The sequence below is a fragment of the Numenius arquata genome, chromosome 2 (genome assembly GCF_964106895.1).
Source record: "Numenius arquata chromosome 2, bNumArq3.hap1.1, whole genome shotgun sequence".
In the NCBI taxonomy this organism is placed as follows: Eukaryota; Metazoa; Chordata; class Aves; order Charadriiformes; family Scolopacidae; genus Numenius; species Numenius arquata.
Window position 1 is genome coordinate 40,153,707 of NC_133577.1, and position 26,789 is coordinate 40,180,495.

The window sequence follows — 26,789 nt, forward strand, 5'->3', positions numbered from 1 at the left end:
TAGAATTAGACTTGCACATCAAAGAAATATAACCTGCTATAATAAATCCAAGGCATCTCAGCTATAAAGCAATGGCACCAGGTATATAAATAAGACAATAGTGTATTTGTAATTGTGAATTTGAATAAAAGTAATCTCAGTCACAGGGTTCGGGGTGGCAGGGCTGTAATTTTCTCTGCCAGTTTAAAAAAAATGTAAAAAGAGTAAAGTTAAGAAAAGAAGAAAGACAAAATGAAAGCAGTAAAAATGTATTAGTAAAAATTAAATAGAAACATACCACATCAGGTAAAATTATTTTACTCCTTTAAATTACAAGCAGAAAGGCAACCAAAACTTCATCTTCTTGGCTGAAGATGTCAGTAAAAGTTCAAGATCTCTAGCTGCCAAAAGCACCTCTAGATGGTTCAGCCTCTTCCATTCTCTTAAAATCACTGTTAGCTTTCTCCTCTTCCTTCCAAAGTGACTGAGCTTTTGTATTCTTACCCTTGAGAGAACCGATCTCCGTTCTCCACTCTATTCCACTGTACCATTTATTTTCTGCTGTAAATCCAATTTACGGATTTATGTTCCTATCTAGGGGCTAAAACTGCAGTTGGTAAAAGCAGAGGCCCATAGAATGGAGCTACTCAGACTTTTAGTGCATGAGTATCTGAGATGACTGGCTTGGCAGGCCAGTAAGAGCTGTGAAGGTCATCTACCCTGACTTTAGCAAGGCCTGCAGTGTGTTCCATAGTGTCCTTTAATCAAATCGGTAACATACAAAACTAGGTAAGTAGACAATAAGGTTTGAAAAAACCCAGCCAGACTACCAGGCTGTTGCAGTGAGTGGTAGAAAGTCCAGTTGGCAGCTGGTGACTGCAGGCATCCCCCAAGTGCTGATACCAAGGGCCAAGAGTTTAATGTCTTTGTTAACAATCTGAACAAGTGAACTGAACACACTTTCAGCAAGTCTGCAGATGATACTGTACTGAATTTGTTCACTCTTGAGGTATGACAACTAAAAAGACAAATCCTACTCCCGTCTTCAATTACCTTATTAAAAGATACATAAATAAGACAGAGCTGGGCTCCTTTCAGAGAAGCACAGTGACAGGACAAGAGGCAGTGGACAGTAAGTTTCAACAAGGGAAATCCCAATTAGATGACAGGAAAATTTTCACCGTGATGGTGGTCACGCACTGAAACAGACACCCAAAGAGGCTGTGGAATCTCCATCCTTGGATATTCTGGAGCACCGATGGGAGGAAGCTAGAGAAGTACCACCTTCACAACATTTCTATCCTCTTTTACAGGACAAGCTAATTAATAAAAGTTATGAAAACTACTGAGAATCACAGAATCTGAACATTAGTAAGTTAAAAAGCAAAATAAGGACTATTTTGCAGTGTATTTTCCTTCTTGTTTCTTTTTTAAAATAGAGTCGAGATTGTTATAACATCATTAGACTACATACAGCTCGATCCAGAATTTGTCTGTTAAAGATCTTAGTAACAGGTGACAGCACAGCCCTACAGCATTCATCTGTTCTGAAAAGTAGATGCAAGTCATCCCTCTGCATTTGCCTGCTGTGCAGTGCTGCATGTACTATGAATTCACGTGTTTTTCTGGCTTCTTTGTGAAGTATGTACTGGAGAACATCTATTGTATTTGCTCCCTGAGTTGTGAGGTGAGAAGACATTTACAATACTCCTTCTATGTAATCTTCTCTCTACAAAGAGAATACCTTATTTCGGTATCTAAATGTCAAAGTAAGTAAAAGAAACTGCACAGGACTATTATCTCTATGCTGTAGTTGGAGAAGCAGAGATTTGACAGTTAAATGACTTTGAGAAAGTCAGAGAACAAGTAGCTGGATCAAGCACAGGAAATTAATATAAAAATTTCCAAATTCCAGTTTTTGCGTTGGCAGTGAGAAAGATAAGACACGCATTTCCCAATGAGGGAGAAAATATATATGCACATACAAAGTGTTTCTCCTATTGGAGCATATACACTTTTTCTTTTGGTAGCTTCTAGTCATTATAGTCTGAAACAGCTGAGGGGAGCTGGATGTAATGAGAAAATGAAAATTCCTTCAGAATGCAGTGTAAGAGCCCTTGTTTTACACTCACCACCTGATCCCCCCTTGTCACTGTGCTCTTTCTTTTCCATTTCTAGGTACATCATCCCCCAACACACACACACCCCCTCCCAACACAAAAAGCATTTGCTTGACTGCTAAATAAGAGATAACATGAGCATTTATATCATTTACAGAAAGAAATCAACAAACGCTTTTTGACCTTTAGCAAGATTCTTCCTACATTAGCATTAGGGCAATTTAAAACAATACTTGACATGCTTTTGCAACATTTAGCCAAACTCAATCATGACTTCTTCACATTTACTGAAGTAAGTTGGTAATTTTGTTTTTAAATACGTGCAGCCCTAAATTGCAGATCTGACCACTGAGTCACTGTCTCCTTTCCAAACCCATCTGTGGTTTCCCTGGGCAGACAAAATGGTCAAAGATCCTCTGGCCCAGCAGAATAATTAAAAAACAAACAAAAAAACACTCTTGCAAAGTAGGAACAGACTGAGTTTATACCATAATATCAACTGATGCTCTAATTGGCAAGCCAGAGCTCTCAGGCTCTTGTCCCTTCCAAGGCTCAAACATGAAGTAACAGAACGAAAACCAAAGGCAGTTCCAAAGCAGTTTATGGGAAAACCTGGCACAACTCAGTTGTGATCAATCACATCCTTTTGGAAGATAAATGCTGAAGTGTTTAAGCGGGTGGGCTACTGGCAGGCAATCCACCTCAACAGAACACACAGAAAAATGGTATTTGCTTTTTCTTACCTGATGTGTGTTGCCGGAAGGGACTCATACTGGCGAGAAAGGAAGAGCTCTCTGTGCTTCAACTGATGTTTCTGTTTATCAGTCAAATCAACCTCAATTGTAGTTTCAGACTCTTCTTCAACTTCTTCTGCAGAGAAGCAGAGCGTAGGTTGAAATTAACTCTGTTGCATAACACCATTACAGCCATTTCGCTTGACATCACCCCCACCCCCTACCAACCTCCCTTAATATTTCAAAGAAAAGATGAGTTTAACAAGACTACAGTTTATGTAACTTGACATAATATTAAGTATTTTGAATTCTATATCTTCTACTTAAACTCTTAAAAAAATTATGCTCCTCTCCTACTGTACTACGCACTGATGTCTTTCACACAGCTGTAAGAACAATCCTGACAACATTACTCACTCTTTTTTCAACTTATTTCATCTGTTTGGTTTTTTTCTCTGGAGGTGCCTCTTTCTTGCTGACCAGTTTTGGTTTAGATTTTCTGTTGCTGATACTGGTATTACTAAAACTTTTACTGAAGTCCTGGGGAAAAGCATACTTTCTACGAACAGAAATTTACTAAACAAAATTGCAGTCTAAGATTGCCAAATCGCAGTCTAAGAAAACTGCAAAGGCCTACTGCCTTCCAATATGTTAACCTTATTAGATACCGACAACAAATAGTTTCTTTTCGTATTTAAATAACATTTAAAATTATTTCTATTTTAAGCAAGACGGCACTATTTAATCTAGAAGATAACATCTATAACAGCAAATCATAAATTCCATAGTTCTTTTTGAAGGATATTTTCAGTTGAAAACCATCTTTTATAGTTAGTATAATCTGAAATTGTCTAGTATTGCCTCGTATATGATAAAACCAAGGATATCATTCCCTTTTAAAAATTTAAACCAACTGTAAACTGTAAACATAAAGGAAGAAATAAAAGCAGATACTAGGAAGTGACACACAAAGAGCAACGTTCACAGTGGTTGCTAACACGTCATCTGATGACAGGCTCTCCAAAAAGGCTACGCCGGGATTTCCATGGCTGAAATATGCCTACTTAGTGGATTCTTGGGACATACAGAACTTGAATCTATACTTTGTCTAGCCTCTCAGAAAGGACAAAAAGTCTCCAGGAAAACTGTATGTAAAAATACAGACACTTTAATAACTTCTCTAAGATTTGTCAATTTTCTACGTGCTAAATTATCTATCAGCTGCAAAACCAAGTGTACTTTATAAAATATGTCTCAGAAATTAAAGGATGAAACCCCAGAATTATCACGTAACTACCTACAACAAATAACTTCATCTGCTCTTCCAACAATAACCATTTTTACAACCAACCTGCAGGCACTATCTCAAAACAAAGCCTTCCTGCGTCCTCGTGGCAACCACCGTTCTCTCTAAATGCAACACTTCATTATTTCATTTTTTAAAATTATGCCTGTGTTGTTCATTCCACTTCTAATAGTTCTTTCCACAAAAGTGATAAAAAAAATACACTTTGATATAACCAACTTCCTCAAACTCAATTCCACCCACTTTAACTAGATCTTGCTGCAGACCCCCCCAGTCACCTTCCTCGTTTTGGCATGTTTTGTGGGAAAATAGAATAAGAAAAACAAAAATGAAAACAAGACTCCCCTAGTCTCACCTGACACCCCACAGCCTCACCTGACACATGTACAGGTTCAAGTCATACCACAACTTAGCTCAGAATTACTCTGGCATCTATAATACTAAAAATAAATCAAGATTTAAAAAAAAAAAAATTCTGTGCAAAGGCAAAGCACATTTTTAATTAAGCAGGTAATTAAAGCAAAAAGCATAAATTAATGCTAAAAGGTTTGTGTTTCAAGCAATTAATAGCTACAATTGTTTATTACAGTAAATGACCATTACAAGCTACATTTGTATTTCAAAGTTCAAGCGTTAATATTTCTTAAGATACCAAGACATGCCAGTGCTTGCTTTATTGGGGTTTTTTTTTAAAAAAATAAATGTACTGCTTGTACTACTCTACAGGTCCAAAGTTCTCAGTTGGCTATTTATTTCCTCTCTCCTTCATGAAAAACATTAAAGCAAGGTAATCTTGTCTTATAACCATCTGAAAACAGCTGACAAAAACCACTCCATTAGAAAGCAATTTAGGCATCCAAACACAGGTGTCTGGGGCCACTTTAGACTGGCATATCCAAAACATCTGACTGCAGATGTGGCACAAAACACAGGAGAATACGTGCCATTTTAAAGTGACTGCAGGAATCCAGAAACGATATTCCAGAGTTTTAAACAGCTTTAGACACCTATATTAAAGTATCTAATAGCTCCCTCAGAGTAACAATTTAAATTAAAAAATAATAATAATAATTAAAAAACCCCGACATTTTGCCCATATATTTATTGTACTAATCTTACATAAGCCAAGAAAGTGTTGATCCAGGAGCCTGAAGCTGAAATTAAATCTATCTATTAAAACACTCCAAACCTAGACATACAACAGGGAAAGTTACATTGTTTCATTTTTAGAAAGGAAACATACATGTGTTACTCATGATGATCTGAAGCTCAATAAGTAGAACAAACCACGGCCAGCCACAGAACAGTTCTACTCAACACAATATAATTTATCACCAGGATAATTTTACTATTTTCCTCTTCAGTGTTCTAATATAAAAACAATGCTACCAGTAGTATTATCATTTAAATACAAGTAATAGCTTGCCTCAGCAGTACACAAACCTGTACCTAGGAAGGAAACACTGGATAGCACAAAGTGAGAAAACCAATTTGCTTGATGGCAATAGAAAGCATTCTGCATCTCAACATAGCTGCTTTCGAACCAGCTTTTGAAGCTGTTTTTTTGCACAGATCAGGCCTTAACACCTATTAGAAGAAAAGCAGTGAAGAACTTCCAGTACTTTTAGAGATCTCTTCACCTCTTTGACTCAGATTAGCAACATACGTGGAATTTAATTTGAGAGGTTATTCCTGTCAAAAGAAGTGAAATGGAAAGTACCTATAGGAAATCATAAAGTAGCACTAAGCTAAGCACATTTTCAGGAAGAGAAATAGAGCAATGGCACAGACCAAGCAAGTATTTTAACAGAGCGGTATGGTGATGACATATTGCTTTATCATTCCAAGATTAGAGAGAAAACAAAATTCAATTTAAAATTTTTCAGCTTAAAAATATGTTGAAAGTCTCAGGTATGACTACAGAGATGAATACAATCAGTTTTGAAAACGACACAATCCCCTTTAGGCCTAGGACGAAGTTTAAGGTAATGCTGGCTTGTTGGAGAGCAAAAGCAGACATCTCCAGTGAGGTTTTAAAGCTTTAGGTCTATTTATTATACGTGGGCTTTCTAATCAGCAATTGTACACACTTACTTTGATCCTGCAAAGCATAGTGATTTGGTGAGCCATTCTGTGGCAGCGCTGCAGACTCACCCTTTCCCGTTTTCCCACTGACATAACTAAGACTTAACTGACAAGCAAGCAATTAATACTGGGAAGAAACCATACATAATTCTCACTCATTTTACATACACATTGCTACTTTTAAAAATGTGATAAACTCTTTTTTCCCCTCTTCAATTTAATTTGTGGGATTCACTGGTAGAAAATGGTGTTGTTCTTAGTGAGTGTGAGAATAAGAGACAACTGTCCACGCCACCTAGATTTCGTATAGTGTTTTTGTTTATAGTTAAGTAATGTGATGACTCAAGCTTGCCACGAGGAAGAACTGCTTGTTTTTACAACTAAAATGAAAATAAACTTAGGGCAAGTGTCTAGAAACACAATAGACCCATTTAATATAAAGTGGTTTAAAAATAGCTAAAATAAATCCTGAAAGGCACTTAAAGGTTTAAATGTGACTCAAACCATTCTATGGTTAAGCATCAGCTATCAAACAAGTTAAATTCCTCTAACATATTACTCTTCCTTAACTAAGTCAAAGTAACCCATGTGCTCCTCTCGTCTACTGCAACAGAAAGTAAGAGAGATTAGTTTAAACACTGAAGTCTATCTTCAGGGAGATGGAGTAAATCTTCAGTTTTAAAAGGAAGAAGAAAATTCTCCCTCTATTGCCACCAAACCGCTGACTGTTTTTTTCAGCTAGAGGTTGGCTGGATCAGAGAGCCATGGAAACACAGAGTAGTTCAGGCTGGAAGCAGGAAGGTCTCTAATACAAACTCCTCCTCAAAGTAGACTCAGCTGTGAGGTCAGCCCAGGTTACTCAGCATTTTATTCAGTTGGGTCTTGAAAACCTGTGAGGACAGAGACCACATAACCCCTCCAGCAACCCAATCATGGTGGCAAAGCTTTTCCTTATATCTAATCTGAATCGCTCCTGTTTCAATTTAGTCACTGCAAAGAACCCAATTCATGTTTCTCCATAACCTCCCCGCAGGCACTGTGAGTTCGCCTCTTCTCCAAGCTGAACAGGCTCAATTCCTGCAGCCTCTCCTTGCAAGGCAAGTGCCCACATTGTGGCATCTGCTGAACTTGCTTCAATTTATCAGCAACTTCCCTGTATTAGGGGCCTAAAACTGGATGCAGTACTTAGATGTGATGCAACAAGTGCTGAATAATTGGGGGGTTATTACTTGCCTTAATCTACTGGCTATGTGCCTGGTGATACAGTCCAGGATGCTGCTGGCCAACTTTGTTGCCAGGGCCTCGCTGACTGCCAGCATCCCCAGGGCCCTTCCTCCAGAACCACTTGCCCAAGCCCCTCTGTTCTCAGCCTGAATCCCTGCCAGGGCTCGTCCTTCCCAGGTGCAAGACTTGGCATTTGTCTCTGCTGAGTATCTTCAGGTTCTCGATAACCCATTTCTCCTGCTTTCTAGGAATACCCGACTACCAGCCCTTCCCTCAAGCGTATCACCTGGGCATTCCCCCCAGTATGGTGTCACCTGTAAATGTGATGAGAGTGCACCACAACAGCTGCTCCAGATCACTGATCAAGACAGGTCCCCATAGAGATCCCTGTGGGACTCCACACACAGTATGAACCCATAACCACTGCCCCCTAGGACTAAGACCATGCAATTAGTCTTTTATTCACCTAATTGTCCCTTAATCCAGATCAATTCCAGTTCCTCGGCCTGGTGTGCCTACAAAAAATGTTAGTGCTGGCACAAAGGAAAAAGAATCAGGAATAAGAGATTTAAACTGGGAAGACATGAAACCAAGACCACTCCTTTCAACAGCAGCATGGAACGATGCTGAATCAAATCAGTAGTGTAACCATAAACTGAGGTGCATTAACTTCCTACCTCTTAATTGCTTCCAATTTTGAAACCATATCTCAGCTTAGCTGCATCCGGCTTATGCAAGCTTAGATGGAGAGATTTAAATCACTACTACAATTTGTGGAGTTACAGCAGTTTCACTAATTTGTTAAAATACCTTTAAAATCGTATTAGATCAGTGTAAATTTCAGTTCACAGAATGCCACTAAGCCTTACTGTCAAAGTAGTTTCTGAACTTTTTTCCTTCCCTATATATCTTTTTCTTCTATACTCAGCCCAAAAACTATATACATCACAGGTATCACCAACATATTTTAAAAACTTCAGATAAAAAGCCACAAATGCTGAACAGCAGCAAGTTTGCCACACATCAAAGGAAAGATGGCTGCATATAAGTCTCTTTTTAAGCTTAGCTGGCTGTGGCAAAAACATCAAGTGTGCATTTGGCAGTTAGATGCTACAGCAGTAAGAATTATAAATACAGGTTTTTGAGGGAGAGGGAGTAAATATATTTACTGCCAAAATAAGTAAAAAAGATAAACATTAAGTCTAAACATCTGAACAACTCTATTCAGACTGTGAATGAAGAGCTCTCTTAGGTAGGCAGTTGGACAACTTGCTCATCTGCATGAGGCTTCTTCCCACACGTTGCGTTGTACTAAGTTGTGATATTTAAGCCCCTAGTAAAGCAGTTTAATCAACTTTGTGAGCTAGACTATGTGAGGTTATACTGTCAATTTGACTGAGAAAGTGTTTACCAAAGCTGAATTAATTAGCTTTACTTACACCACGTCTGTTAGTACAATGTTCAGTTGGCTGTTAGAATACATAACCATTTGATATTCGCTGTTACTGTCAGACAGGATTAAAAATCTAAAGCACAATTTGTATGGATTGTGAGTCGTTTAGAAAGCATATTACTATCTACAGCATGAATCGGAGCAATTCTGCAGGCAGGAAAAAAGACCGATTGGTTATGTTTATAGGGAACAAGTGTACTTTTAATTCCTATTGGATAACACATGGCCTTTGTGGGGTTATCCAGTTTTCTTACACAATTTTCCAGGTAATCCTCCCTCCCACACCACCTCATCATTATTCTTCTAAAGGAGGCCACAAACCAAAAATAATTATACTGCACAACTATTAAGAACTAATATGCCACAACTACTCTCCGATAATAAAAATTATTTCTAAAATCATGCAAAAGGGTGTTTTTGAGTAATTCCAAGTAGCATGTTACAATAATAACAATTCCCAGGATGACAGTCAGTTATAAGCAACTGGGTAACTATCTATAACTATTTATAACTATAACTGTAGCAAAAATATTTAATGAAACCTAGCACAGTTTTCATTACCAGAAAACTCCACCTTCCAAAACTTGATAGGTGGGTTTTTTGGATAACTGGTTTTAGGGATTTTTGAGAGCAATGAACTTGTGGGTGGAAGCCAGGGAAGGATTACCTTCCTAAGTAGCACAAATCATGATGTGCTATGTTAATAAATATTTCTTAATAAATTAAATGTGACATGAATAAATACAAGAGGAAGTATGCTAGTTTTTTCATCCTATCATTCAGCACTGCAAACTAGTTCATGACAACACTGTAGAACAGAAGGGTCCCACAGAAGTATGAAAACAATGTCATGCAGGCAATTATGAAAGAGCTGGCAATTCTCTATCAAAAATCTAAACTAGATTTTTTTCCCCCCTCTCTCCCTCTTACCTGGTTTCTATCTCACCTATTCAAATGCAAACTCTTCCAAACAAGAAAATATCCTGTTACAGGGCTAAAATGTGTTTGGTCTTGCATACACCTGTATGAACTGCAGCATGTGTAGAGCAACAGTCCTCTGCAGTGTTTTTTTATGCAGCTCATTAGTAGCAGCAAGCAGCAGAATCAAAATTGTGCCACAGACACAGCTATTTGCAACATGATGAATATTTACAATGTCCAATTACTGGTATCCAGCTCATCAGCTGAATCAGAAGCCAATTAGTAACTTTTCCAAAGTGTAAATGTGTTTAGAGCTGTGGTGGGAAAGAATGTGTAAAGTTTTAGTAAATTCTACCCTCAAATCCCAGCTGGCAGGCGACCCTACAGAGCAAAAGTGCACATGGGAACCTGACACTGCCCAAAAAATCATTTTTTAGATCTATCATATGGCTCAAGAAATACAAAGGCTATCTGCAAAAATGCCATGTAACCTGCATGAATAATTATTAGACTCGATTTTGAGAAAAAGGAGATCTAGATCTTCCATTTTCATGAGACTGATGCTATTAACTTTTCCCATCATTTGGATTTTCACCATTTCTATACAGATCTCCTGCTCAATAGTAACTTGTTAAAACAAGATGGTCTTTCCTTTAGAACAGGCAACAGGTGTGCCTGACCTAGTTAGTTAACAAGTTGTATAGTTGCCTCTCCTTAATAAAATGCAGTGTAAATATTTTTAAAAGGATAAAATCATGTCGAGAACTAAGGACACCAAAAATCATCTTAAGTTTTTGTAAGAACCCAGAGTCTGCTTTTAAGATCTATGCTGGCATTTTCTTTCACTGCGTGACAATGATAACCACAGAGCTTCAGAGATGCTTTTCTAACATACAATTCACATCCTCAAGAGCAGAACAGCTTTTAAAAATTTGTTGGCAGAGACAAAAAGGCACAGATTGTACAAGCACTTTCCTACCCCTACACTCAGAATGGCATATGATTCTGCTTATAAAATACAAATTATTTACTTCTAGAGTATCTCCTTCCAGAAGGCTGAATTTTGCTTCATTTTTTGCAGGGAGGAAAGAAGTAGTAGGAAAAAAAAAAAAAAGAAAGAAAAAGATTTGTATATCCTGTTCTTGAATAAACTTAACCAAAACACATTAAAACTCTATGTACAGGATTTTAAAATGAGAAGAATGTTATCCAAGACAAAGTCTGCTCAATGCCTGCACGGTATCTGTTTATAGACCTGACAAGACAAGCAGGAAGAGGAGTTCATTCACTCTGAAGGTTTGTGCAAGACTTAAAAGTTCATTTTTTTTCCATCTTCAGCTATGCTAGAGATACATCTTCCAAGGTATATTATTTCCTTGATGCATGTACAGAGATCTTAACATTCTAATTAATGGGAACTATGTACTTGAAATGAGAAAGTGTAAAGAGATATGAATATATGTATCACTTGAAATTATTAAAAACTTTCAATAAATTAATTCTGATGCTGGTGGGGGAAAAACAAACAGAACAGCATAAGAATAAACATCACATTGTATTAACTAGTCAAATCTTTAATACATATGCCATTTTTGTTATTTTTCTTTAAATAAACGGAAATAAAGGTCAAGTAAACCAAGTATTCTCAGTACTTTCTTTTGTAGACAACACATTCAAATACCATGTTTGTTATAGTATTAAGTCAAATATCAAAAATCATCATTTATTCTTTTCATACATGTTGAATACTCGGTATTCTGATCCAGGTTTTTTTCCCTTTTATTAAGAAAAAATAATAAAAACAGGAAAAAAGGGAAGAGTGGTATGAAAGTATACGAAGCCAGTCACCCTTTGAAGGCAAAAATAAATATAAAAGCTGTCCATATATCAAAGTCCTTTTTCTTGGCAACTAAGTCCTTGGCTCATTGAGGCCCTACTGAGAATAATAGCATCAGGATTTCACTACTGACAGCAGCATCAATCAAAGGATCTGGCCTAAAGAAACTGTCACATAGTAAAGGGCCACAGTACCCTGTAGGACTAGGTTACAGGTCACTGACCCTGCCAACACTAACAATTTCTGCACTGGTTTAAGCCAAAACAAGGCTGCACTTTTAATACAGGAAACTGAAACATGACTCTCTTCAGCGCTGCATATCACTGTCACAATCCTTCACAGAAGCAAGAAGAGACAAATCAAAATTTATCAGTTAGCGTATCAAAAATGGGAAGATTGCTAATTTAGTTGTGCTGGTTTTTCATAGACGCTTAACCCGTTGTACCAGTAGAAAACGCACCCGTACTTACATAACCTCTGGATGTGTGCACATACAGCGCTCTGTGCACAGCCCAGCAACCACTCAAGCTGCACAGAGAAGACATCTTACATACCGGGAGAAATCTGCAAACAAGTTTTGGATTCAGACAGTGGGTGACTGTCAAAACGAACTACTTAGCTCCCCGAAGTCTTTTAGAAATTTGATAAAGTAGAACAGGCTTTTACTGAAAAAAAAAATTGCACTTTTTACCACTCAAACTTGTTTTGCTCATGGGAGTGATGTACTCTATGTTAGTACAAAACATCTCTCTGCAAGGATCTTTGTAGAAGCGCTTGTGCAGCACGCCAAAATTAGAATTAAAGCAGGTCCACACTACAAATCTTCCCTTGCTCAGATAGGGTTACAAACTGTAGCTGAGGTGAAAAACAAAGTATTGATCAAACAGACAAATGACATCGCCAAAGAGCACAGCGATTCCAGCCACCCACTCTGATACCCCATGAGGTTTGGCGCATGTCAAACTCAATATATACAGAACTTTGAGCCCATATCCTGTTATAGATGCAGGCTACGTTTAACAGAAAAAGAGTTTACAGACAAATCACAGAAGTACTTTAGTTATTAATCTTATCTGATACTTCTACCTTTTCCATAATACCTCACACCATATATACTCAGCACTGCATGAATCAACTTGGGTAGGAAGCCCTACATTCATTCTCACACAGTGCTTTGCCCAAGCTAGTAAGTTCCATCTCTGTCATCATGTGTGAAGTTACAGGGATGCACGAGTACTACTGAGGACAACTACTGCAGACATCATTCCACTGCATGACATAGATGTTCAAGAATTATCGCTAGTAAGCCTTTAAACCATCAGGCCTGACCCCCGATTCATACATTTACCTGCCACTGCATGATGGGAAAAAGCTTTCTATATTAATAGTGAGTTTACATCATTCAGATTTGTAAGTGATATAAACTACTGATTCAATTAGACTATCAGAGAACTCTCTGAAGATGTAAAATGCATCTCTAATTGGAGCTTTACAGATAGAGATAACCCAGCAATGTTTTTGTAGTCTTAAATTTATGCCTCAGGTGCTTTAGTACAGTGTGGGTGCACTGGGGAGAAAGTGGGAAGAATCATTTAAAATTACGAGGCAAGAAAAAAAGAAAAGTAGAACCATCTGAGATTATGGAAATCTAGGAGGTGCAAAACATCCTATTTATCATCATGACACAAAAAATTATGATCAACAATACCAATTGAAATGCTACTAGTATTTTGGAGGCCATCAAGAAAACGGTGTAGGATCACTGGACTGCACAATTAACAAACATTAAGGAGGCAAGAAAGTTAGCAGCTGAGAGATGACCAACACATTTTTTCCTCAAATCAAAAGAACCCAGAACAAGAAATACAGTAATACTGATGAGTGTATTTAAACTTTACCACAGGGAAATGAATCCTAAGGAACACAGGGAAACAGAGAACACAAAATGCTTTGGTAGTTTTCATTTCTGCAAATGCTGTCTCCTTCCAACTCAAAATGTGAAGCATTTATTTTGTGAGTAGAGCTCAAAGAAGTGCCACCTTTTGTACCCCACTGACTCCCTCCCTAGTGAGGAAACATACTAAATAATTAATTTCAGTAATTAAGCAATAAAAATAAAGAGCTGAATTTCAAATATCTATCAAACAGTTTCAAGCGTAAATATGAACTGATATTTTACAGCTTTCCACAGCAAGCTCAGAGTCCATCCAGATTTTGGTTTTAGTGTGTTTTCATATTCACAGAGACTGGCAGCAATGTGTTCGAGCCTTTTAAATTAAACGTTCAGAAAATAAGGTTTTTGAATTTAAAAAAATCTAGGTGTGACTGCCTAAAATTAAAAATCTATTCTTAAGAGGTCAAAAGATGAAACTAGCCATTATTAGCTAGTATGCTAGTTCATGCAAAAATTTAGAGGCAGTTATGCAAACTAACTGCAATATTTTTGTATGTGCAAAATCCTACATACCCAAACCAGATCACATATACTCAGGCGAAAACAAGTGTATTTACTCAAGTTTTCCATCAGAGCTAAGAACTCCTAAAATTATTTCCTTAGTTGGAAATCCACCCACACCATTAAAAGAAGATCATTAACACTCACAATCAAACAAGACATTCTACAGCAAAGATAGAGCCTGAATGGCCACAGCAGTTCACAATTCCACGAGATACTTAGAGCTGACAGTAAACTTGTTAATGAGACAATATACACTACTGTTAACTCCTAATGCTAAAATGTCATTCACAGAAAGAAAACACAGAGATGGTCAGAAGCAAAAAGCTCCTCATTACTGCTTCTTTATTGCTTGTGCCATTGAGAGAAAAAAAAATTTACAAGTATGCAGTTCTTACACAAAAATCAAATGAACAAAACACATAATTTACGAGACTACCCAAAGTGCCCTTGAAAAGGATAATTGGGAGCCTTGAGACAAGTTTCTCCTTGGTGACAAGGATGCAATTTTGGACAAGGCTTGCTCTATTTCAGCAATTTCTGAATTTTTTCCCCCTCTCCAAATAAATTACATCTGAAGGCATTCTCTTGGGTAAATGAGGGAAAACTTAATGTTCCCTTGTCTCAGGAGATCAAAAAGGTCATGTCTTCCTCATGAAAAAGGCCAATCCTATTCCTCAAACTCATTTTCAGTGAAAGCGATAGTTACAGTAATATAAAAATACCTTAGCATAAAAGCTACTCAGCCACTGATTAAAGAATTTGTTGTCTATATCATCCTTAAATGTTCCTCCTAGGGTGTGTCTCACCCACATCACAGACTTGAGGATCCCCAGGAGCAACATAACATACTTGAATTTGCTAGTGCTTAGTTTACATGTCTCTACTAGTTGACTGTAAATAAGTATAACATGTAAAATTCCAGTCTCAAGCAAAAGAGCCGTTGGAATTCATTCTCCTGAACTTCCCTGGCTTACTATATTTGTTTTTGTCTCTGTTCACTACCCCATCTTCAAAGCAAACCCTATGATCTTCTAAACCAATGATCTTCTGAAAAGAGGGCAGATACATGAGGTCAAAAATAATTTTCTCCTAATTCTTGGGTACTCAGCCAGGGTGAAGGGGTGGGGGTGGGGGGGAGAAGTGGGTGGACATAGATGACAGGGCCAGGGACACTAAGCTGCAAACAAACACTGGTTTATATTTACAGAAACCTTGAGATTAGGAAGGTAACTGAACCAGTTACACAAGTCTGCTCACCCACTCCTTGGGCATATCTAGCAGCCAAGCCACCTTCTTCCTTATAAATGATCCAAGAGATTCTCCTATCTTTGATTCCCAGCTCTGCCTTTCCACTCCTTACCTCCCTTCCCTCCCAGAAAAATTGTATCCTTCATCATAGAGTAGTATCAACAGATTTGTTTTCTTAACAGCAAGCAGCAAAGAGGCCTTCTCAACAAGTGCAATTAAAAAATGAACTGTAACCTAACAGAAAATCTTCTGAAAGTGTCACAGTTTCATTTCGTTAGCAGCTGGTATAGCACTGCATGGCAGCGGCACGTTCGGAGTGATGGTGTTTGTCCTCCCAAGTAACTGTCACATGTGCTGGAGCCCTCTTTGCTGGAGAAGGCTGAACACTTGCCTGCTCATGGGAAGCAGGGAATTAATTCTTGTTTTGCTTTGCCTGCATGCACAGCTTTTGCTTTACCCCTTAAACTGTATTTGTCTCAATCCACAAGGGTTTTTTTTCCTCACTTTTACTCTTCCAGTTCTCTCCCCCACCCAAGCTGGGAAAAGTGAGCAAGCGGCTGTGAGTTTCTAGCTGCTGGCTGGGATTAAACTACAACTGAAAGCCAATAAATTCCACAGAAGAGCCACTTACGCACTACTGCAAGAGGGACAAATCAATTGAACTCACGCTCTAAATGTTTTGGGGTTTTTTTTCACCCATATGACCATAAGCAAGACCCAAAAGTTTGTTTCTGTTTTATTTGTATCAAGACCAATGCAATACAATGATCTTTTCATTCAAAGGACCACTCGCTAAACAGGCAGCTCTTTAAACTTCAATTCCCTTGAAAGAGTAACTAAGAACTCTCTGTGCCTCTGAGCATCCTTTCCTGGAGGATGGATGTCATTCTCTGCTAGCACTACCAGTAAAGTGAATAATCTGTCTAAATTAATTCCCTGGAAGTTGCATGGAGGAATACAACAATATAAGCATTCACCATGTTTATAAAAAAAAAAAAAAGTATGAATCATTAAAAAATTTAAAATTACGAAGGTGGAGAAAATGGATCATATGTAATGGAAGAATTAGCATGTGTCTCTCATATTCATTTGACCAAAGGTGCTTCTAACCAAACACAGGCTGTGGAAACAACAAGTATTCAAGGGAACTAATGGGACCAAAAAAGGCCAATTTAAGGTTTCAAGTAAGATCTCCAGTCAAAAGACACATTCTATGCTAAGACATATGATTTGAATTAATAAAAGGACGAGTATCTCACCTTAAAAGTGATTTTTCAGAAAAGGGATTGTACTTAAAGAAACATTATATTCTTTCTAAATAACAGCTTTCTAGTTTGATGTACAAGAGCTACTATGATGAAAAAGAACCGTGACAAAAAACGTAACACCAAGTTTTTGATTGTGTTATCATCTGACTGGACAAAAATAACCCAGTAATACTAGCTTATAAATGTTTTGAATTATACTGAGTCAAATATGTGACTAAGAGAAAAGACCACTGAACACCACATAGCATTTTAGGCATTTTACTCTGGAGCTCTTCTACTGAACCCCAAGGGTCTTCACACACACACAGGGTTTTTTTCTGATGGACTGAATAGCTGAATTGCCCTATTTCTGTTTTAGTTCTATGTAAACTTGAGAAAAGTACTGAAAAATGAAACTTTCCAAGTTGTATTTCTTCGATTGTTGAAGAGGGCAGGAAAAACTCTCATGTGTTTTTCCTGGAATTGAGTATTAAGAATACCACTGTGTAACAGCAATCATATATTAAAAAAACTGATAAAACATGAAAGGAATTCACATTTCAGTTTTGTATATCTTTGGGAATATTAAAGAGTAATCTACATTACTCATTTTCTTGTCATCTTCTAGGCTACCTGCTACCTTGTGGCTCTACTGAAATAAAATGCTTCCCAAAAATCAGACGGAATATTAACAGTTTCATTCTCTTGGATGCATCTGGAACGTTTGGCAATTATTATGATGCTAACGTAGATTGACAACAACAAAATAATTGGGTTTTTTTTCCACAAATACAAAGCACCTTTATATAAGGGAACTCCATAAACACAGCAAAACTGCTGTTTAAGATCAAACCATTTCCAGGACTGTTGGAATTTTCCTGATATTAATATACAAAATAAACTAGTTTTTAGGCAAATTATTTGTAAGGAGCTTTGAGATCTTTTAATGGGAGCTATAAAAATGTATTGGTGTATTAAATATTTTTTCACCAACCTTAATAAGAACTGCTAATAAGAGCATTACTTAACAGATAAAGAAACTAAAGTACAGAGAGAATACTTGATTTGTTTCTGATCACAGTAATACATCAGTGTCATACCAAGGGCAGAAGTGAGTACAGACTCCAACTGTTCAACAGGGATCACTAGATCACTAACACAACTCTTCCTTTCTTCCTAGAAATCTATCGTGTACAAAAATCCTGTAGTAGAAACGCCATTTTGCAAAGCAACGTGACATGAAACATGACTGTTCAAGAGCCAAAGGCTAAGTCATAAAAAAAGTGCAACTATGAGAAGTAAAGCCAGTAAGTGATCTCTACAGAATAACAGAGAATGAAAAAAGGAGGTTTTGACTACAGCTTCTGTAATCTAGAAAAATCTCCACTTTACCTTTGATCTCTCAGTCACTGAAACCAATATACCTCAGATTTGTTTTTAAATTGACTCCTATCTCATTCACAAGAGCATCAATTTTGTTAACGAGAAAAAATACGTAGTGCATGGGCTTTACCATCGGCCCAGAAGACAAAATCAGAAGACAAAAGCCGCTGACGAAAGGAAATTTTTTTATATCCTCCCCAGGGGGTTGACCAGGCAAAAGTTGTTTGAGGAGTTGCTAAGAGAATTACTTCAGACATACTAGTACCTGATAGCACACGACCAAAGAAAGAATTTAAAATGTAAGGAAGTGTAAAAAATGGCATCATGCACTCAGGCAACTCTACTCAGCTTCAAAAGAGTAACAGTATGTAAATCTGTCACAAAAAAAAAAAAGGAAATACAGAAGTTGAGCCCTTCACTGTAACTCAAACCCAGTGCTGGTACAGAACTAGTATACTCCCCCCTCTCCAGCTATTAAAACCTTGTCCTGAAATATTTACATCAACTCCACTTCAGATGTAGGATCATCTAAATTTTGTAGATCCAGGTACAATGGGCAATTTCTCTTTCAATCGCACCGTTTGGTTAGAAAATATCTCTATGCCACCGCTTTCCATTTGCTTCACCCATTTTAACAAGCTGAGTGTTTTTATTCCTTCTCCAAGTTCATTTGCTTACATACTTCAGTCATCTGTTGCGAAATAGCTCCTGTACTGCCTGCTGTCTTCTATTAATCTCTTTTCCTTTTTTTCCCCATAAAGTAAGCCTTACTCCGCTGCACGAAGAAAGGAACGACCCCCTCGCAGTGACCCTATGGTAATGGCTACAACCCAAGAGCTGGTGGGTGATGCACTCCAACGGAAGTCCCTGCTCCGCTCAGGAGGCTGCATAGGATCAACAAGCTGACCTCGGCCGGTATTTTGCTTCGGCTTTCAAGCTGGTCTTATCATAGGCTCTATTTTATAGTTACAGAAATTGAAGGGAGAAAAATGTAATGTCTTCAAGGGCCTACAAAACCTTCCAAACCCCTGAATTTCAATGGCTACAGTCAGCTTACAGAACTGTTCCCAGATCTACACTGACATCATACATGATGCTGGTAGACCAATAAAAATGCTCATTAATTAACTTCACCAGAAACACTAGAGAAAAAACAGAGGAAATGCAATTTCCTCACAGATTAGTGTCAGATGCTTTGAAATCAAGGGAACTCCTCTGTACCCAAGTATTGTAGAATGGCCTGAGGAAAAGTTGATTCCTGCTCCTGCTTCCCCCCACATTCTTTTTTTTATCCTGAAACTTTTTTGTAGGCAATAAACAAACAAACAAGCAAACCCAAAACCCAGTATATTGACTCTTTACCAGTGATCTACTAGATCTACTTCATTCTATTTTTCCCAAACATTCTTTGAAATTTTCTGAAACCTTTCCAAGTTATTGAAAATTTCTTGAAGTTCTAAAATATTTTCTTACGGAACTATTTTCTTTTCTTATTAAATGGGACCATACCTACATCACAAAATGCAACCTTCAGAAATTGAAGTGTCACCCAAAAAAAAACAACCCAATCCCCACCTGCCAAAAATCTTCAAAAGTGCATTATTCAGGACAGTTTTCACTTATCAGAAAGAAAAAAAAAAATTGCTAGCAATATAAAAATGTCATTAGAAAGTAGCAAGCAGATCTTATACTTAAAAGACTTCTCTAGACACATACACTGGAGTAACCAGTGACTGAACTAGAATTTCCATTCTGTAAGAAACTCTTATCTTTTACCGTTTATTTTATAACAAAACAGGTAGAAATGTTGAAGCATCAACATGTTTAGCTATGTAAAACATTCCCAAAACATTCAATTCATAAATATACAAATATTTTGTTTACATACATCATATTTTTAAACAGAACACTCTGTTATTCCAGAATCAAAACATTTAAGTTGATTTGACATTTAACTACATCTGCTGTATGAGCTGTACGAAGATCCAGGCGAGCAATCCTTCACTATGTGCTGTCCCCTGTAACTGTAACATATATCTCATAAGATAACTTAGCTATACAGATTCCACATATTAGTCAGAAAGAAAACATTATGTACAGAGAAAACAGAATCTGTAAGAACACTGGGTTAGAAGAATTACGACGTGTGAGACAGAAGCATTCCAAGACGCTTGTTGAATCAGCTAGAAAACACATTTCTATTTTCTCACCAGAAAACAAGAGAATCTCAATAGAGAAAACATGATGGAAGATTCCACAGTACTTCTACTGACACCAGTAAACCTCTAGTATGCTATAGTCGAAGAGCAACAGACCGTCAACAAGTGCTTTACAATCAGAGTGCTGACAAAATGGCAATGTAACACTCACAAATGAAATAGAAAAAATTTATTCACCTTTCCAGATTGAATGATGCCCACAGAACTAACACACCCTCTTCTAAAACATAAGCCAACAAAAAAAATTTACAACATTCATGTTTTAAAAAACAAGTGAATAAATAAATAAAAAAGTAGTTGCACTAAAATCATTATCCTTTTCATCCTTCCCTGCCTCCTCCATTAGAAAAGAAAAATAAAAATATGTGCTGGAAATGTGCTTAGTTAAGCTCACTAAAAGTTATCTTGTTTCTACACATTTCATAAGGAAGAACTCAAGAGGCTGTAGCGATTGTGGGGGCAGACTGCCATAAAATAAGTCACCAATAATTATAAAGTGTAGCCAACCACATTAGAAAAACATTTAAATAAATCATTCCTTTAGAACATAAGCAAGATGTACCTTCTTTCTTTAAAAACCACGCTAGTACTTAACACTATGTACTCAAATCACCTCCACTTCTCTAGGATGTTTCTCTTCACTAACGGTACTTGAATGAGTAAAATTATCAGAACTTGACATTAAACAAATTCTTCGGTATTTTTTTAAGCGTCTAATTACTCCATCACATATCTGCACACAAAATATGGCATGAAGTAACGTCTTTAAAGAGATTCATCCCAATAAATTAGAGAACAGAGATTTATAAACCTTACATCATTTATTTACATATTAGTTTTGAAAACTCCAGTATAATTTATAATCAAATTGTTATTTAACAGTATATGGCAAGAAATTTACCAGATATTGACATATTTAAACACTTCTGTTATTTACAAACATGAGCTCAGTACTTTGCAAATAACTATTTTCTGAAACATCTCAGGTTTTTAGGTTCTGTATTTCTCTTCAGAGTTATATTTTTAATTATAAAGTTACGGAAAAATATTGTATTTCAGTTGGAGACCAAATGGCAGCTACCAAAAAAAAATTAAGATCCTGATGAAAATGGGACTTTTTTCCCCTATTACAACTTGTTGCTTTTCTGAAAAATGAATGAGATGATGTTTACTACTGTTTTACTGATTAATATCTACATTTAGCATAAATGCACATAACAGCTATTTTATAATTTCCAGTGATTTTCAGTCTCCAGTGATACATTTCATTCCTTACATTAAGCAATACACATTTATGTCTAACTCAAAAAAGTCAAATAAAATCCTTATGAACGCTCTTAAGCTTAAACAGACTTACACCCAAGATTTACTTTTGACATTAAAAAAAAATAAATACATAGCTGTATCTTCCAGAGGAAAAAATATATTTTTTTTTTCAAATGGAGACTTTCAACCACTTCAATACAGTTTAACTTAAGTCCCGGAAGCAACTACTAGGAGCAGGACCACTATCAGATAATGCTAAGCATCTAACTGGATATTAATTAATGCCTAATATATATTCACACACCAAAGAAATGCAGTTTTAAGTAGCTGCAGAAATTGAACAGGCTGCGACGGAGAGAAAAAAATGCCCTATACAATCTACTTACTAGCATGCTTATCTGCAAGCATTATAAGGCTGTTGGAAATATCTCTTCGCCTGTAAAAACATACCACTTTTGCTTCCACATTTCCATTGGCAGTCTACAAAAGAAAGATAAATCAAGTCAGAATGCATCCTTCCTCAGCTGAGTAATACAAATTAAATGCCCTCTGCTTGCAGTTTTCCCTCATATTAGTAGTTTTCGCATGGTCAGTCAGGTTGATATCAACAGAACTACCCAAATAAGTAAAAACTTCCTGACACGGGCCAACATCAATTTCAGATCAGGTAGCAGTACCGATTATAAGTATGGAGTGCTAAGAATCCATATATTATGCAGCTCTTTAGAGACGCAATGCCAGTATCATGTTAACATGAGAATCCTTACGAAATATTAGAAGCTTCTGAACATTTCTTCACAACTCAGCTTTAGACAGAAATGAGTATTTCAAAGTACTCTGGCTTTTTTCCAGATATTTAATGTAATATTTCAGTTATATTTAATATAGCATGGTTTATTTGAAAATTCACTGCAGCTCGTAAGACAAAAGAGCTATTTAGTTCACATTTGTTTTCATGATGCATTACAGGAATCAGGCTAAAGAACCTGACAACGTAAAGAATCTACTAATATTTGAAGAACTGTACACTTTCTTGCTATGAAAAGTACAACATTAGTTCATTATCTTGAGTTATTTATTTAAAACTCAAGACGTGGCACTGAAGAGTATCATATTTTGATGAAGTTTCTTACCAAAAAGAAAAGAAAGCATCTTATCTCTGGTAAAATGATAACATTTCATTACATATTTCCATAACATCTCCATGTTTGCTCAATACCTTTAACACATGAAAGCACATAATTCACAATTAAGATATCTGGACTATATCCTCAAAACTCTCTTAAAAAAAAAAAAAAAAAAAAATCAATACATGACTCTGCTCTGATCATCCACGAGCAAGATTAAATTACAACACTGCAGTTTAAAGATAATAGACATTACATTCAGAACATGATTGGAATCACTTCAATTACTGTAAATAAAAAATATTTTTCTCCAATAAAAGTCCAAAATGATTTGTCATGCACAAGTTCAGTGGATGTTGTGGTGGACAGCACTAACAGGTAATGTGGTTGATGCCTGCTATGGAGTAGTGTTTATGTTCCATTAACAAGAAAAAGAACGTTTGCAGGTCACCAATTTTTAAATTTACTTTCTAACCACAGGAAAAAAAAATCTTTATCATATTTACATCACAATACGCATTTTGATCATTAACTTTTGGCATAATCTATCAGTAAGCTTTAATACTGCTTGATGGAATAGTAAAAATATGCCACGCTAAAAATAAAAATCCTACACCATTCTTAGTAGTACAAAAACGAAGAAAAGTAATCATGCTTTCCCCAAAGTGACACTCTGAAAAGCCTCCATTCTTCATAAAAATACACTCATGATAAAGATAGAGAATACAGTCTCTTTCTATTCAGAAGCTCATCCTTCATTCACAGCTGCCAATAAGCAGAGCAATAAACAGCCACAGAAGTCACATATTATGTTATTTGATCACCGCAAAGTCTTACTGATACCTACTAGCTCTTTACACATACATCCAAAAGCAGACAGATTACGTGATCGTTATCATTCCAGATGGATTCACAGTGTCATCGCCATACAGAGAATTAAATTCATTCACTTCCTCAAGCACTCAAAGGACTCGTTTGGAAATTTTTAAAGCAGAGTACTCCTGTTCACCAGGAACGATCAACTGGATGTTTCCTTAAGTAACAGGGCATAATTACAGGATATCACATAGCAAGATTTCAGTAACTGAAACATACACCAAATACATGACAAATCTCAATAAAGTACAAAAAAAACCCCAGAAAATTCTACCACAATAGAAATCTTTTTTTTTTTTTTTTTTTTAAGTGCACTACTGGCTGTTTCAAAGGTTAAGCAAGAATCGTAGATACTTGTGTACCTTGTTAAGTTCTTCAATTCTCCTGATGAGATATGGATTGCTGGAAGAATTTTCAAAATAAACATAATCTGCAATGAAAAAGGAAATATATTGAAATGTCAAAAAGTAACATATAAAAGCATATCATTATTAGTGTAAAATTTTTTCTTCTAAACCTAGAAGCTGTAAAAATCTGAGATTTCTTAGCAAATGCTAAGGCAGCCAAGTATTTCTATACTGAGACTTAACATGATTTGTTTCTAAAATCTGGTTATAACTGCACTACACGTGCTTCAGCAATCATGCCGAAATAAAGTTAAGTGTCTTGTGCTGGAACTTATGTTCTAATTCAGTAATCCACACACATCATAAATCTTGATATAAAAGCAGCCATTTCTCATGATCGATCAGGAAAGATTTAAGAATCGAGTGCTTTAGTGAGTTTCTATACTATGGAGATAAATATTTCTGTAAAATATGCTACCTCACAGTTATTATCAGGTGGTGTGATAGTACAGGTGTCCAAATGAGTGATGTACATTTTATGATACTTGCTTTTGTTGTCATCTCCATTTGGTAACATATGAACTATATTAAGCAGTAAGAGTCATGAGGTTAGCGAGGTTCTTCCAGGGAAAAGTGTCTTACGGCATCATTAATACAAAACCATTTTCATAGAATATATGGAAGTTTACTCATGCCCTGAAAGTTGCTCCCATGTAACATAAAAAGAATTGATAAACGGCGCATTTCCTTTCATGTTTTTCTCAAAACTTGTTTTCATCAAATGAAAATGTACCTGTCAAATGGCAGCCACACTTCGCATTTGACTTCTGCACTATGCAAACTTTATTTAAAAAGATTGAGTGGAGGGACCATAATGACGTATAAAACTCTTCTGCAATGCTCTCACGCTAGATTACACTGAAATAGAGCCTCAGGTAGACCATTTAGCTCTAAAGAAAGAATACGATCTGTAGATATCGTTCACAATTGCTTATTAAGATCACAACGAAAAAACTGAGAACTGATGTCCTAAGAAGCAAACCCTGCCCAGATTTCAACAGCGCTGCTCAGAGCAGGATTACTTTCATGAGTAAAGGCTGATGGGATTACAGTCTAAATGCCCTAATGAAGGAGGATGCAGATGGACGATTTGTGGATGCATCAGCACATCTCAAGACAGAGGCAGAAAGAGAGTCAAACTAACGACTAGCACCCCTCATTTCCTTGCATCTTCCCTCTCACTTCAGGCTGCTGAGGAGAGAGGAGGAGACAAGCCGGTTTTGAGCACCAGGTACTTGAAAAACCCAACTTGAGCGGGTGCACCTGAGCCGCAGCACTAGGAACACAGCCATGTTCGCTCCGCAAGGGAAGGCAGCGGAAAGTTACCGGTGTCTATTTCGCTAGGCTGCGGTGTGGGAAGAGAAACGTCTGCCGTGTTTTTTACCGCCGATGTGGCCCCTTTTGTGCCCCCCCGGCGCCAAGCAGTCACTGCAGTTATCACTGCACTCCGCCGGGGTCACGTCGGTAAAGCAGGAAAGCTGACAGAAATCCCCCCGGGTACACAGCCGGATTTATTATTTATCCCCGGCAGACGAGGGAAGCCGCAGAAAAACTCCGCCGTTAATGGGAAGGAGCCGGGGCACGGGAACGGCAGGGAGGGAAGCGCCGACGGGCACCCCTCGAGGGGGGGCGCCGGCCGCCCGGGCCCGCCAGGCCGCAGCAGCGGCTGCGCTGTGCCGTGGCAGGCCCCCGGCCCGGGGGCGCACACCCCCGGTAGGCCGCCACTCGCTCGCCTCGCAGCCGGGCCAGCGCGCTGCGCCGGGGTTGGGGGGTCGGCGGGGGGCGCCGGGCGGCCCCTTCGCCGGCGAAGCGCGAAGGGAGGCCGTGCCCGGCCCGCTGTGAGTGGCGGCAGGCAGCCGACGGCACGGCTCCCCCCCCCCTCTTCCCCGCGGAGGGCGGCGCTGCCCTTCCCCTACCTCGGCGGTGGGGGCCGGCCTCCCACCCGGCGCGCAGGGCTGGCGGGGGAGGAACCTGCGTCCTCCCCCTCCGCCCCGCGGAGGGCCCGGCGGCCCCTTTGCCGGGGTCTGCTGCCGCCTCCCGCCGGCCGCCCGGGCCTGGCCGCCCCGCTGGGGTCCATGGCGCTGACCGCGGCAGGCGAAGGGGGCCGGTGCGCCTCTCTTCACCCCGCCGCGGTGCGCACAGCCCGCGGCTCCGTGGGGCCCCCCCGGCCAGGCCCTGTCCCCGCTGCCGGGCGCAGTGGCCCTCGGAGCCGGGCCGAGCACTGCCCCGTCCCCACATACCTCCCACTCGGTACATGTTGGCCGCCATGTCTGTGCTCTGCGCCCTCCTCCTCCTCCTCCTCCTCCTGCTGCCGCCTCTGCCGGGCCGGGCTGGGCAAGGAGGGAGCGGCTCCCGCGGCCCCCCCGCCCTACGCTCGCCCCCACCCTGCGCCACCCCTCCCCGCCCGGGCACAGGACACAGCGCCGCGCCTCACGGGGCCGCCGCCTCGGCCGTTTCCGGAGCCGCCCGGCGGGGAAGGGGTTAAACAACCGCCCCCACCGCTTCCCTCCCCCTCTCCCTCCCCCCGCGCACCGGCCCCGGGGCGGGTCGGAGGCAGGGGGCCCGGCCGCAGGTGGGGCGGCCCGAGGAGGGGCGGGCGTTCCCGGGGGAGGTGGGGGTGCCCGGCGGCCCCGGCCGGTGCCTTACCTCCCAGCGAGGGCTGCCCACCCTGCCCCGCAGCTCGCCACGTTTCGCGGGCTCCCGCCGCTTTGTCCCAAAACTCGGGAGTCCGGCGCTGCCTTGGAAGAAGCGGGCGGCTGTGCCTTCCATCTCTCCTCCGCTTCCTCCCCCCGCCCCCGGCGCCGCTTTGTCCCCTGCAGCCGAGGGCTCTCTCCCCCACTGAGGAAACTCCTAGCAATAACCCAGAAAAAAAAAAAAGTTTCTCCCCCGTTTGTGCGTG

At 39.0% G+C, this 26,789-nt stretch overlaps 1 protein-coding gene across 1 annotated transcript in view; it reads right to left on the minus strand.

Moving 5' to 3' along the window:
• MTA3 (metastasis associated 1 family member 3) overlaps positions 1 to 26,202 on the minus strand; it is a 138,001-nt gene extending 111,799 nt beyond the window's left edge. Inside the window, exons 1-4 of the mRNA XM_074163119.1 lie at positions 26,131 to 26,202; positions 23,846 to 23,913; positions 21,867 to 21,960; positions 2,843 to 2,969 (exon numbers count right to left, since the gene is read on the minus strand). Coding sequence (XP_074019220.1) covers positions 2,843 to 2,969; positions 21,867 to 21,960; positions 23,846 to 23,913; positions 26,131 to 26,158 — 317 coding nt within the window. The 5' untranslated portion in view covers positions 26,159 to 26,202. The remainder of the gene's footprint in view (positions 1 to 2,842; positions 2,970 to 21,866; positions 21,961 to 23,845; positions 23,914 to 26,130) is intronic.
• Positions 26,203 to 26,789: the final 587 nt, after the last annotated feature.